Source organism: Bufo gargarizans, chromosome 8 (assembly GCF_014858855.1).
Source record: "Bufo gargarizans isolate SCDJY-AF-19 chromosome 8, ASM1485885v1, whole genome shotgun sequence".
Classification (NCBI taxonomy): Eukaryota; Metazoa; Chordata; class Amphibia; order Anura; family Bufonidae; genus Bufo; species Bufo gargarizans.
Genome location: NC_058087.1, coordinates 59,361,871 through 59,375,883, shown reverse-complemented (window position 1 = coordinate 59,375,883; position 14,013 = coordinate 59,361,871). Strand labels below are relative to the sequence as shown.

Sequence of the window (14,013 nt, the reverse complement as noted above, 5' to 3'; positions counted from 1 at the left end):
CAGTTTTTTTTGCGGATCCGCAAAAAAATGGATAGCATTCAGTATTTTGGGGGACAGCCTACGGCCGTCTGAATGATCCCTTATACTGAACCTTTTCCTATAGAACTATATATCAATCTGCTCAGCTCTTCCTGTTCTATAACATGCTCCCTGCAGCTTATATTGCATTTTCAGGTTTCCTTTAAGGGGAACCTGTTATCAACGCTATGCTGCCCTCAGTGAAAGCAGCATTAAGTAGTGGCAGAGACGCTGATTTTGGTGGTCTGTCACTCACAAACTACTATTAGGTGATATAGTCATCACAGCGTGTGCCAGAGAAGGGTCATGGTTACTCATGAGCTCCTGCTTTGGTGATGTGCTGACCCAGTCATACACCTATCTCAGATCCTTCCACTTTTGCTGCTTCCATCAACTTCAAGACTTGACTGGTCACTTACAGCCCAATATATGGCACACCCCGACAGGTGCGATTGTCATAAGATCAGCAATGTTATTCACTTTTCCTGTCATTGACTATAATGGACAGGATAGATCCGTGACCACCGACAAAATAGAGCATGCATCCGTGCTAAAACCGCAGACCCACGGACAGTGCTAAAACTCTGATGTCTGAATGCACACATTAAAATGAATGGTGCTGTGCTGTCCGTGGAGAACGCCGATGTGTGAATGAGGCTTTAGGATAGGTTTCCATGAGGTGGCCTTGATGTGGATCCTGGCCGACACCCTGCCCGTTAACCTACAAATGTGTGCAGTCACAGGCTACAGTGACCTTCTTGTGGAAATCCAGCCTTAGGGCTTGTTCACACGACCGTGTGGCTTTTTTAGTGTTTTGCGCGCCGTTTTTAACAGATCCGGTTTTTTTTTCCGGTAGTGTTTCCGGTTCCATTCCATTTTCCCGTATGGCGTATACAGTAATTACATAAAAAAAGTTGGGCTGGGCATAACATTTTCAATAGATTGTTCCGCAAAAAAAAAGGAACGGATATGGAAGACATACGGAGTACATTCCATATGTGTTCCGTTTTTTTTGCGGACCCATTGACTTGAATGGAGCCACGGAATGCGATTTGCGGGCAATAATAGGACATGTTCTATCTTTGAACGGAACAACGGAAATACAGAAACTGAATGCATACGGAGTACATTCAGTTTTTTTGCGGAACCATTGCATTGAACGGTTCCGTACACGGAACTCAAAAAACGTTTGTGTGAATGAGCCCATCCACGTTTTTCGTGAATCAGATAAACTTGGCCGGTATCTGTATTTTGCAGATCTGCAATTTATAGACCGCAAAACACGGCCGTGTGCATGAGCCCTTAGGCCTCGTCCACATTTCCTAGTCAATGTCACGTCCGTGAAAAAAAAGCGTACACGTTTCATCTGTGAAGATGTCCGTGAAGGATCCATAGACTTCAATGGGCGTGCTTAGTCAACATCACGGATCAAAGTAGTGCATGGCTCAGGTGGCGAGCCTCCCTAGTGTCACCCGCGATGCTAGGGAGGCTCATCCCCGTCTGCCATTGGCTGCCCCTTCCTGACACCGGCCGTGCGGGGATCAGGAGCGGCGCAGGGATTCATGTAAGTGGATCAGTGTGAGTGGCCTGGGCATATGGGGGGCATTTCCAGGCTCAGATAACCTTTAAAGTCTATGGGGCTATTTGTCTGTTTTCACTGCCAGATGGATCCCATTCAAATCAATGGGCCTGTTTTTAACAGACAGGAGTGCACCTGTTGGCCATTAAAAATGGCTAAAAAGGCCTTTCAGGTGTTAATATAAAATACCGTAACCAATTGAACATGCAGAGAATAAACCTTTGCTGCATGTGCTTCAGGAGTGATGATATCACACTCTCGCGCTTGGAGCACGGGTCTTGCGGTGAGGCGCAAGCGGTCTGCTGCATGCATGATGATGTGTCCGCACTACCAGGCCTGGGGAATATACACACTAGGGGTACGATGGGGCACACATATGTATACTGAAGGGCACTAAGGGAACATTATTCATACTGGGGGGCACTATGGGGGCCATAATACATATAGAGGTCAATGCAGGCATTGGGGAGGGATCCAATGAAATGTATCTATTTTTAAATAAATTGGATGCAAGGCTGCCATTAAAGTGGACAGACGGACAGAAAATGGTTGAAAATGGTTAAAAATGGCCATGAAAAACTGACAGCGTGTCCGTTTTTCCCCCTGCAGTGTGAACTTAGCTTTTGAGTCAATTTGTGCATCGAGTAACTTTTCCGCAGATAAATCTGCATCAAAATATTACACGGTTTCATTTCGGCACTGGCAGAGCGGCTGATCTCACGGCAAGGCGACAAATGAAACCCATGGACAGGCTTTGCGGCATCTCCCCGATGCTGTAGATCGGAAAACCTGCCCCATGCCTTGAATCCAGTATTGCTATCCTCCGCGCTGCCGCAGGAGGCGCATGCCTCGTCCTAAATTAGGCACCTCCTCCAGCGGTCCATGCGTTTAACTAGCTCTGAGCTAGCGTAGATTTCTGACATTTGTCGCCGCTGTTGGCCACACCCCCTTTTATAAAGTGGTGAGAACTGTGAAAAAGGGTTGGTGCGACAATAAAAAATGTTGCACGTGTAACTTTTTATAGCATTTTTTTCAGTCCTAAAGGGAACGATCAATCCCCCCTCCTAGGAGTTCGTAAACCGCCATTCAGTGACATTATACCGCCCTGTGGAGGTTCAGGGCAGATTCCACGACTACACTGGTCTATGTAGACAGAATCCGGGCACAACAGGCGTATAACGTGGCCAGGATGGGAAACCTAGAAATCATTCCACCGTCAGGACGAAAACCCTACACTGAAGAGGTACAAAAGCCGACAGCAGCCATTCAGGCCACTGACAGTCCGAGCTGCCTCATATGCCAGCTTTAACCCGTCTGGTTGTCATGGACAGCCCCTGCACTGTCCTCCATTCACACTATGCAGTGCGTTTCTGTCCCGACACTTGCAATGAGGCCAGCCTCAGCTGATAGGAACACGCGGCACCTTCCAATGTGAGGGAGCGGCGTGTGAGGCTCACACAGCGCTCCGGAGGGTCAGCTGACTGTGACGTCACATCCCTCGGTCTTCCGCACTCTCAGCTGCTTGTTCGCCGGTGACGTCATCCCGTGCAGCGGCGGAAGATGGTGGACACTATACCTCTCCAGCCGGTGCAGAAAAGAGCGGCCTATTACACGGCAGACAAGAGTAAGAGGAGGTGAGGAGAGAGCGCCGCCTCTCATTCCTGTCCTGTGTGTGGCTGCGCACCTGACAGCTCGCAATGCACTGTGTGAACACGGACATAGCCATGACATTTCATGCATCAGTTTTCATGTGTGCGGCCCGGTGGTCCAGAAGCTGATGATTGAGTGTCAATGGGGGACATGGAGGCGGAGCTCCAGCTCAGAGCGTCCACTCAGAATGCAGCTTTCATTTTCCAAAGTCCAGTAGGGAAGAGAGCTGGAACCTGATTGGTTGTTGTGGGCAGCCGCTTCCTTTTCCTCATGACCATTTCCACTGAGGCGACTTTCACACTTGCGTTATTATTTCTGGCGCTGAGTTCCATCCTAGGGGCTCAATACCGGAAAAGAACTGATCAGTTTAAGGCGCACGTGATCCGTCCAGCCCTAATGCATTCTGAGTGGACGCGGATCCGCTCAGAATGCATCAATCTGGCACCGTTTGACCTCCGTTCCGCTCAGCAGGCGGACACCTGAACGCTGCTTGCAGCGTTCGGGTGTCCGCCTGACCGTGCGGAGGCAAACGGATCCGTCCAGAGTTACAATGGAAGTCAATGGGGGCGGATCCGTTTGAATATGACACACTATGGCTCAATTTTCAAACGGATCCGTCCCCCATTGACTTTCAATGTAAAGTCTGGACGGATCCGTCTGAGGCTACTTTCACACTTAGAAATTTTTTTACAATATAATGCAGACGGATCCGTTCTGAACGTAAGTGTGAAAGTAGCCTTATCCTAATGCATTCTGAATGGAGAGAAATCCGTTCAGTATGTCTTCAGTTCAGTCACTGAATGGCATTTTTGACGGAGGAAATACCGCAGCATGCTGTGGTATCATCCCCATCCAAAATTCCGGATCAGTTGCCAAATCCGGCATTAGTTTACATTGAAATGTAAAAAATACTGCAATGCTGGAAATGTCCTCCTGGTCTGCGCAGATCTTTAATAATGTGAAAAAAAAGAGAAACTGATCCTTTTGTCCGTATGACAAGCGGAGACCGTTCTTGCAATGCATTTGTGAGACTGATCCGGATCCGTCTACAAATGCTGTCCGTTTGCGTGCTGCTTGCCGGATCACTCTGCCATAAGTGTGAAAGTAGCCTTAGGGGTACCACTGCCCAGTGTGTTGTCAGTGTTCATGGTAGCGGCCCGGTAGACCCTCAGTGGGGCACACTACTGACAATGACAGGTTTTAGGTGACGTGGTCGAACTTCTTATTAACCCTTTGAGTCCTGGAGGATTTTACGTTTAAGCATTTTTATTGCAGACCTCCATAGTAACTACAGCTCTGATACTTGGGGTTTCTTCAGAGGGAAGAAACGGTTTGCCCGATTGCCACATGGGGGAGCCATTCCTGGTTTTCAGCATTTAGATCTCGTGGTCATTTGAGCATGGCATCTAAGGCTACTTTCACACTGGCGTTTTGGCTTTCCGTTTGTGAGATCCGTTCAGGGCTCTCATAAGCGGTCCAAAACGGATCAGTTTTGCCCTAAAGCATTCTGAATTGAAAAGGATCCGCTCAGAATGCCTCAGTTTGCCTCCGTTCCGTCTCCATTCTGCTCTGGAGGCGGTCACCAAAACGCTGCCTGCAGCGTTTTGCTGTCCGCTTGACGAAACTGAGCCAAACGGATCCGTCCTGGCACACAATGTAAGTCAATGGGGACAGATCTGTTTTCTCTGGCACAATAGAAAACGGATCCGACTCCCACTGACTTTCAAATGAGTTCATGACGGATCCGTCTTGGCTAGGTTACAGATAAAACAAACGGATCCGTTCATGTCGGATGCATGTGCTTGTATTATTGTAACGGATCAGTTTTTCAGATCCATGACGGATCGGCCCAAAACGCGAGTGTAAAAGTAGCCTAAAAGGTTAAATGTCTGCTATCGGTGATATCGCCGGTCGCAGACATTAGCCCAGCCCCGAGCCTCTGCTGTTTGAAACAACAGAGACCCGGCGGCTATGGAGCCCACTGAACTCACGAGCACAGCCGGTGCCATATTTAAATCCCCTTTTTCTGGTCGCTCCTAGGTTCTCTCAGTAGCAGAGAGCCCATAGAAATGAATGGGATTGCCGCGCCTGTCATAAAAAATCCTGTGTTGGATTCATTTCCATGGGATCACAGCTACTCAGTGAACATGCCCGCAATAGCTGTCGCTGTGTAGCCATACGCTTAAAGGGGTTCTCCGAGATTTTGATATTGATGGCCTATTCTCAGGGCACAATGTATCTTACATGGCTTATCCCCAGGATAGGTTATCAATATATAATCTAGGGTTGTTTCGATACCAATATTTTGATTCTGTTTCGATACCATAAAAAAAGTATTGCGATACTCGATACCATGCAAAAATAAAACACAAAAAAGCCTTTTGATTATTTAAACGTAAAATATTTATTGAATTAAACAGAAAAACCTTCCCCAGATATCAGATTGTCAGAGTCCGATATTGAATTGGACAATGTAACAAAGCTAATGAGGAGCCTTCACCTCTCCTGCCCGACTCCTCTTTAGGCCGCATTGCACCCGCACTGAATCCGGACCCATTCATTTCTATGGGCCTGTGCACATGAGCGGTGATTTTCCCGCATCACTTGTGCGTTGCGTGAAAATCGCAGCATGTTCTATATTCTGCGTTTTTCACGCAACGCAGGCCCCATAGAAGTGAATGGGGCTGCGTGAAAATCGCAAGCATCCGCAAGCAAGTGCGGATGCGGTGCGATTTTCACGCACAGTTGCTAGGAGACGATCGGGATGGGGATCCGATCATCATTATTATTTTCCCTTATAACATGCTTATAAGGGAAAATAATAGCATTCCTAATACAGAATGCATAGTACAATAGGGCTGGAGGGGTTAAAAAAATAAAGTAAAAATTTAACTCACCTTAATCCACTTGATCGCGCAGCTGGCATCTCTTCTGTCTTCTTCTCTGCTGTGCACTGCGGTCATCACATGGTCCGTCACATGATCCATCACCATGGTAAAAGATCATGTGATGGACCATGCGATGAGCGCAGTGACATCATCAAAGGTCCTATTCCTCAAAGAAGAAGACAAAAGAGAAGCCGGGCTGCGCGAGCAAGTGGATTAAGGTGAGTAAAATTTAATTTTTTTTAACCCCTCCAGCCCTATTGTACTATGCATTCTGTATTAAGAATGCTATTATTTTCCCTTATAACCATGTTATACTTCTGTGAAGAAGTCCGGGTTTGGGTACCAAACATGCAGATTTTTCTCACACGCGTGCAAAACGCATTACAATGTTTTGCACTCACATGGAAAAATCGTGCATTTTCCAGCAACGCATCCGGACCTTATCCGGGCCAAAAACATGACGCCCGTGTGAAAAAGGCCTTAGGCCTCCTGCACATGAACGTGTGCGCCCCGTGGCTGTGCAGCGGCTCACAAATTGCAGGCTGCAATGCACGAACACCCACCGTGGGGCAACCGCAGCAGATCGCGGGCCCATTCACTTTAATGAGTCCGCGATCCGGCCGTTCTACAAAAAGGACATGTTCTATCTTTTTGCGGAACGGAAGTACGGGACGAAAACCCACGGAAGCACTCCGTAGTGTTTCCGTAGGGTTCTATTCCACACCATTCTGCATTACCGGATTTGCGGACCTATTGAAGTGAAAGGGTCCGCATCCGTGATGCGGAATGCCCACGGAAGGGCGCCCGTGTATTGCGGATCCGCTACGTCTACACGACGACATTTGTCGCACGACATTATGTTGCACCAATGTCGCGCGACAATTTTTATAATGGCAGTCTATGGTGTCGCACTGCAACATGCGACATGCTGCGACTGCGACGCGACAGTCGCAGAAAATCCATTCAAGATGAATTTTTCTGTGACTGTCGCAGTCGCAACATGTCGCATGTTGCAGTGCGACACAATAGACTGCCATTATAAAAATTGTCGCGCGACATTGGTGCGACAACTGTTGTGCCCTATCTGTCGCGCAACTTTTTGTCGCGCGACAAATGTCGTCGTGTAGACCTAGCCATATTTTGAGGCAGGCTAATCACTCTAGACTTGCACTGTGTGGGTGGTGGGTACCTTCTATGCCGGCTGTTCAGTGCACTGACAGTGAGCTGTGCCCTCAGGAGGAGGAGGATTTTGCCGCTGCTGCCGTTCTCTGAGCTCACTAGCTCAGCTGGCGCAGTGGTAACTTTATCACCTCCCCGTCCCTCCTCCTGCTTTCATTAATAGCCAAACATTCATTGGCGCACCGTGAAAGTGGTGCGGGCAGCTTCAGAGCCCGCTCACTTCATTGGTCTCACAGCGGCCACGTTATAAGAGAGAGGGATTCCTCCCTCCTTCTCCACTGTCTGCCGAGCGCGGCACACGCCATATTGTCATATAAGAGGAGCGCAGTATAGTACTGAAAAAACCAACATCCCGATACCGAATCGATACTGGCATAAAAGTATCGATTGGGTATCGAAAGTTCGATACCCGAAACAACCCTAATATGATCAGTTGTGAAACGACACCTGGCCCCCCGCCGATCAGCTATACGTAGAGGCTGCAGCACTCTGGGCGTTTAGGCCTCTTCCTAGTCCAGTGACATCACATTTATTGGTTACATGGCCCAGGGGCAGCTCCGTCACGTAGGAGTGAATGGGGCTGAGCTGCAATACCAAGCACAGCCACTGTACAATGGATGTCGCTGTGAGGAGGCCACGATTGTCACCAGAGCTCAGGTGAGTTGTGGTGTGGCCCCCAGCGATCACGGATTTATTGCCTATACCGTGCATAGATGACAAATATCCTTCATGGGATGACCCCCTTAAAGGGGTTCTCCAGGAATACTGAATTTTTAGCAAGTGCCCGCAGCCTGCCTCTGTAAACAGTAGACTCATACTTAGGCCTCATGCACACAACTGTTTTTGTGGTCCGCATCCGAGCCACTTCAATGGGGCCGCAAAGGATGCGGACAGCACTCCGTGTGCTGTCCGCATCCATTGCACCGTTCCGTGGCCCCGCAAAAAAAATATATAGCACGCCCTATTCTTGTCCGTTTTGCGGACAAGAATGTTCCGTTCCGCAAATTGTGGAAGGCACACAGGCAGCTTCCGTTTTTTGTGGATCTGCAAAAAACGGCACTGTCGTGTGCATGAGGCCTTACTCCCGGTCTTCCCGTTATTCTTATGGAGCTGCATAGGTATGGTCACATGGACTGGCTTCAGTGGTGAATTGCTGCTTCTGGGGGAGATTTATTAAAACTATTCTAAATGAAAACTAATTAAGTTGCCATAGCAACCAGAATCCACCTTTTATTTTTGCAGAGCTGCTGTGACAAATGAAAGGTGGAATCTGATTGCTATGGGCAACTAAGCCCATTTTCCCTAACACCAATTTTGATAAATCTCCCCCATTGGCTGCAGCGGAGCAGTTGACCATGCCCATGCAGCGCTGGAAGAAAAGAAGCCGGGGACCGGAGCATGAATCTTGTATTTACAGAGGCAGGCTCTGGGTACCTGTTGAAAAATCAGTATTTCTGGAGAACCTCTTTAATGTGTCACCAAATTTTCTTCTGCCACTTAAAACCAGATAACAACTCGCACCCTTTTTTCTGTTTTTATTTTATGATTTTTTTAATTTTTTATTCTGTTTCCTGAACATGATTATGAGGCCATCTTGCCTCAGCTGTTTTTAACAGCATTTAGAAAGCATTAAGAAAATTGCTTTACGGCAGCCCCATGGTCCATAGACACAATGGTCAGGAGGGGACCTCATTGACTTCTATGGGAGAGTTTTCTAGGAATGCTGTCAGGATGACGACTACGGTCACACACAAACAGGGATAGTGCAGCCCTAAACTTGCATGATCACCCTAGGCAGTGACCCCACAACTGGACGACTGTCCCTATGCTGCAATACGTGAAGGGCGACACACAAACAGGGACAAACAAACGCTGAGAGAGTAGGGAAAAAGGGTCAAAAGCCAATGGGTAAATACAGTACAAGTTACGCCAGAGGCCAGTGAGGAAACCAAAACACGCCAAAGAGTCAGAACCAGGAGATCTATACGATACCAAACGCCAGAAGCCGAAACAGTGGTCACAAAAGCCAGGGAAGTCTTCTATAATGCAAGAAACCAGTAGGGGAGCCAGAGGACAGAAGTTCACCAGCACCTGTACATTGCAGGTGCCAGTCTTTTAAACCAGAGGAAAGGCAGCTCACGCCGGAGTGCCTGCACGACGGTTGGAGCTGCCGCGCGCCCTGACGTTCGGGTGCCCCGGCGAACTTCCTCATTAGCCCAGGGCTCCGACGTCAGAGAGACCGTATGTAGGCAGTAGCAGCCAGGGCAACCATGACACATGCTCTGTGATCTGTGCGGAGGCCATTGTACAAGGGAAGAATAGATAAGCTTTGCCAATCACCAGTTGTGAATAGTGGATTATGTCTTATCTGTATACAGAGGTGATATCATTACAGGCAGGATTAGAATGACAGATAGGCAGATACTTGCAGTAAAGTGATCTGTATAGACCAAGAAGAGGCGCCTACTATTAGGCTTAGTGGCCAGTGCAAAAACTGCAGGATTTTATTATTATTATTATTATTATTTTTTTTTTAATATAGATATTGACATGGAAAAATAAAAATACCCTTTAAAATGTGCTTAACATAAAAACGTGATTTAAGCAATAGGTCACTTTCTGATTAGGCAGATTTCCCTTTAAGGGTAAGAAAGCGTTATATGGCGGCTGTTACTTAGTAATTAGTGGGTCACCTAGTGGGTGACACTCTGGGGTCTCTGCATTGTTTTGGGGATGAAGCCAAGTAACAGCTTTTTTTATACCTAAGAAAGTTCTTATTGTCTGATCACAAAAGAAACAAAGACAATCTAGCGTCTAAAGCGGGATCAGCATCCTCCGGCACTCCAGCTGTTCTGCAGCTTCCAGAATCCTCCTCTCACTTCTATTGGAGGTATAATAACAGCTGCCTAAGTGTGCTTGCTGGGAGTTGTAGTGTCAAGGCAGCTGCGGTGCCAAATGCTGCTGATCCCTGTTCTAAAGTCTCAGAAACGTGTCAGCCCCTCACCTGGCGGTAAAGCCAGCAAAGAGTAGGTGCCGACTAGCGGCCTGCAATGATTTTATCCCTCCTTTCCGTTGAATTCTTCTGGCACATAAGCGCAGGGAATTTGCCAGAAACGCGGCGAAGTCTTCTTGTATCATCCAGACAGACATAATTGTATCCAGATAGTAACTTTCATGCTGTGAGTTTCGAAGCCGTCCTTCCCAACAGTTTGTTTAGTTTGGTTGTCGCACTTTCCTTTCAGAAAAGTTTCTTATATTATAGTTAATTGCCTGACGCCTTGATTGTCCGTAAGTGACAAACCAATTATGTGTGCAAGACACACATTATAAAGAAAATTAGACTTTGTCCTCATCTCAGCTATGAAAAATCCATTATTCATCATCTTATTGTTTTTAAATACTGCGGTAAAATTTTACTACACAAAAGGAAAATTGCTTTTGAAATAGAATAAATTGCGTCGCAGTTCAAAGGCTGCATTTGAAGTCGATGATACGAAACACGATGATGCTTTGCATGTATCATTTTTCACAAAAGAATGCAGCTGTATAACTGAGTGTACGTCTCTCGGAGCATCCGCTAATTGTTTTCTGAGGTATGCGCTCTTTATATATTTGTTTCGCTCTCTCTTTTTTTGGAAGCGACGTGTACGTTTTATCTAAACTTTTTTTTCTTTCTTTAATGAAAGCATCATATTACTACCTAAAGTTACCATTATGTCTCGCTGTTGTATTAAAAGAAACTGGAAATGAAGCAAGGTAGAAAACTCCAAAGAATTATACAAAACTGGGAAACTTTAACTTGTGTGAACTGCAGGGTGGATAAAAATCTATGATTTTTAAAAATAAATATAAAAAAATTGGATTTTTTTTTATATAAAATGATTTTAGAGGAAAATATATTACCATCCAAAGGTTATTCCATCATGAAATAAAGATTTGTTTTTTAATTATGTAGAATAAGGCTGTATATGTTTAATTTTGTTGGTAAATAAATTCCATTAATCCATTCACAATGTCATGCTCTTCCAGAGGTTTTTGTAAGATTATTGGGCAGTTTCTCTGCCTACAAGCTATCATTACAGATGCTTGGTTTACTTTTGCAGTTCTCAAAACTGAATTAGACTCAGCAGAGATCACATGCCTCTTCTTCACAGCAAAAATGTTATAACATGAACAGAGTTGAGAAAAAGACCTTTATCCTTACTTCTACAAACCTATGAATGCAGAATCAACCTAATCAAACTAATATGAAAAGTTATTATTCTAAAAATCTTCATCTACTTGCATATTATAAGTTATACCAGCAAGAATTAGTCTTTATGTAGAAAACTATGATTTAAATCAAGCCTTACTGACTAGTGATTTAAAGGGAACCTGTCACTGGGATTTTGTGTATAGAGCTGAGGACATGGGTTGCTAGATGGCCGCTAGCACATCCGCAATACCCAGTCCCCATAGCTCTGTGTGCTTTTATTGTGTAAAAAAAACTATTTGATACAGATGCAAATTAACCTGAGATGAGTCCTGTATGTGAGATGAGTCAGAGACAGGACTCCTCTCAGGTTAATTTGCATATGTGTCAAATAGTTTTTTTGACACAATAAAAGCACACAGAGCTATGGGGACTGGGTATTGCGGATGTGCTAGCGGCCAGCTAGCAACCCATGTCCTCAGTTCTATACACAAAATCCAGTTGACAGGTTCCCTTTAAATTGTGATTTAAATAAAATCCACCCTGGTGAACTGTCACTTACCTCTTATTGCTACTAGTTAGATGTGTGGAGATTACCTGTCTGCGTATGTGTAACGTACGGTATGTGTGATATATAATATTGCTTCTCACATCCCAGAGGATAGATGACAAAGTTAAAAAAGTTTCTTCTGGCACCTTCATTTTGGAATCAGTTCATGTATTAGGGTGAGTGGTTCCGACGGTTGGCTCACCATGTCCAGAATACATCGGTAAATTTGGATTGGAATATGTATATATGCAGATATAGGCCCTGGTCTATCAAGACCGGCATGTGCCACACCAGCCTTGATAAGTCCTTGGCTGCCAGAAACATTTTATTTTTGACGAGGCACCGTCCTTGCTCCAGGCTGAAGTCTCCTCAAGTCTTCTTTTAAACGTATTTTAAATTTGAGATGCAGTTTTATTAGTACAATTTTGGGGTACATTTGACTTATTCATTAATATGCATTACTGTACTTTTTGGGAGAATAGGAAAAAAATTAATTCTGTTATATATATATATATTTTTTAACAATATGAGGTGATTTAAATAACATTACTTTCCTTTTTAGGAAACATTATTAACCTTTTAGTCTCACTAAAGAACATCGCTTTTGTAATGCATTGGTCTACTCTGTATACCAGTGCATTATAGGCTGTTATTGTAAGGCTACATTCACACGACCGTATAAATGAGTCCGTAAAATTGCAGAATGGCTGCGGACCCATTAATTTCAATGGGACTGCAAAAGATGCGGACAGCTGTGGGCTGTCCGCATCCGTAGTTCCGTTCCGCGGCACCGCAAAAATAAAGATAGAGCATGTCCCATTCTTCTCCGCAATTGCGGACAAGAATAGGCATTTTCTATGGTAGCGGCGGCCATGTGACGTCCACAAATTGCGGAACGCACACGGGCTGGTATCCAGGTTTTGCGGATCCGCAAAGCACTACAGTCGTGTGAACATAGCCCGACAGTGATATGCTATGTTAGGCCATGCCTGTGGCACAGTCTAATAGGGATACACTTATTGCAGGGCCTGCTCTTTTCCAATAGTTGCAACAGTTCTCCTCCACATACACAGCAGTAGCAGGAGCCCACCAGAAACTGCCCCCCACTTTTCATAATACTCACAGAAGCCACTTCCACATTTTCCACTAGTTACATTGACCCTCACTTCCCCAGTAGTCAGAGCAGACCACCACACTTCCTTCCTTAGTAGGGAGCCTGAGTAGAAGACTCCCCCAGACCTTCTGTCAGTAAGCTCTGCACGTCCCACCCTCCACATTTTCTCAACTCCCCCACACTTTAATAGTAGTCAGGAAGCTATATACGCTCTTCTCGTTGCTAACAGGACACAGTCTACACATAGCCTATTGTCAACCTCTTTATGTCACTTCCTGCAGCAACTACTGCTGAGCCATAGTATATCTGATAGCCATAGTACGCTGTCCTTGCCCAGCAGGAGAGGTCTGTGACCATTTCCGCTGGGAGAGTTGAAGCTTGATGCTGTCGGTCACAGCATCCAGCACCAAGTGGAAGCTCACAACCACAGAATCCACGAAGGCCAGGCTGGAAAACATGGTCCCCACATAGCAGCTATTTTCTTCTAGTCCTGTTGAATAATAATTAAAGGCTATGTACACCTTCGGAGACTATTTTTGTTTATGATTAAATTTTCTTCATTTTTGGCTAAATATCAAATTTCAATTGGCCTTTATTAAAAATATTGAGCCGTTCTGTCACAAAGGGTTAACTGTTTTTCTGTGTGACTGATACTTTTACTTTGTGTCAGTCATCTAATAAACCTACTACTAAGAGGTCATAAACACTTATTTAAGCCACATTCTTATCAATAAGATAAGTACTGAGCTATAATGAATGTTTATAATGTCAGAGAGCAGAGATAAGGATTCCACCAGCTCCCCAACTGAGGGCAAAGACAGAAAATCCAAAGGGTGCTACTAG

General features: G+C 45.5%; 1 protein-coding gene across 3 annotated transcripts in view; it reads left to right on the top strand.

Annotated features, from left to right (window-relative positions):
• The first annotated feature begins 3,103 nt into the window (after positions 1–3,103).
• The window catches only part of LOC122944520 (probable phospholipid-transporting ATPase IIB), a 302,414-nt gene continuing 291,504 nt past the window's right edge, over positions 3,104–14,013 (top strand). For 2 of the 3 annotated variants that reach the window (XM_044302895.1, XM_044302896.1), the window contains exon 1: positions 3,104–3,231. In XM_044302895.1, coding sequence (XP_044158830.1) covers positions 3,158–3,231 — 74 coding nt within the window. In that variant the 5' untranslated portion in view covers positions 3,104–3,157. The remainder of the gene's footprint in view (positions 3,232–14,013) is intronic. The other variant, XM_044302897.1, reaches the window with a different exon arrangement.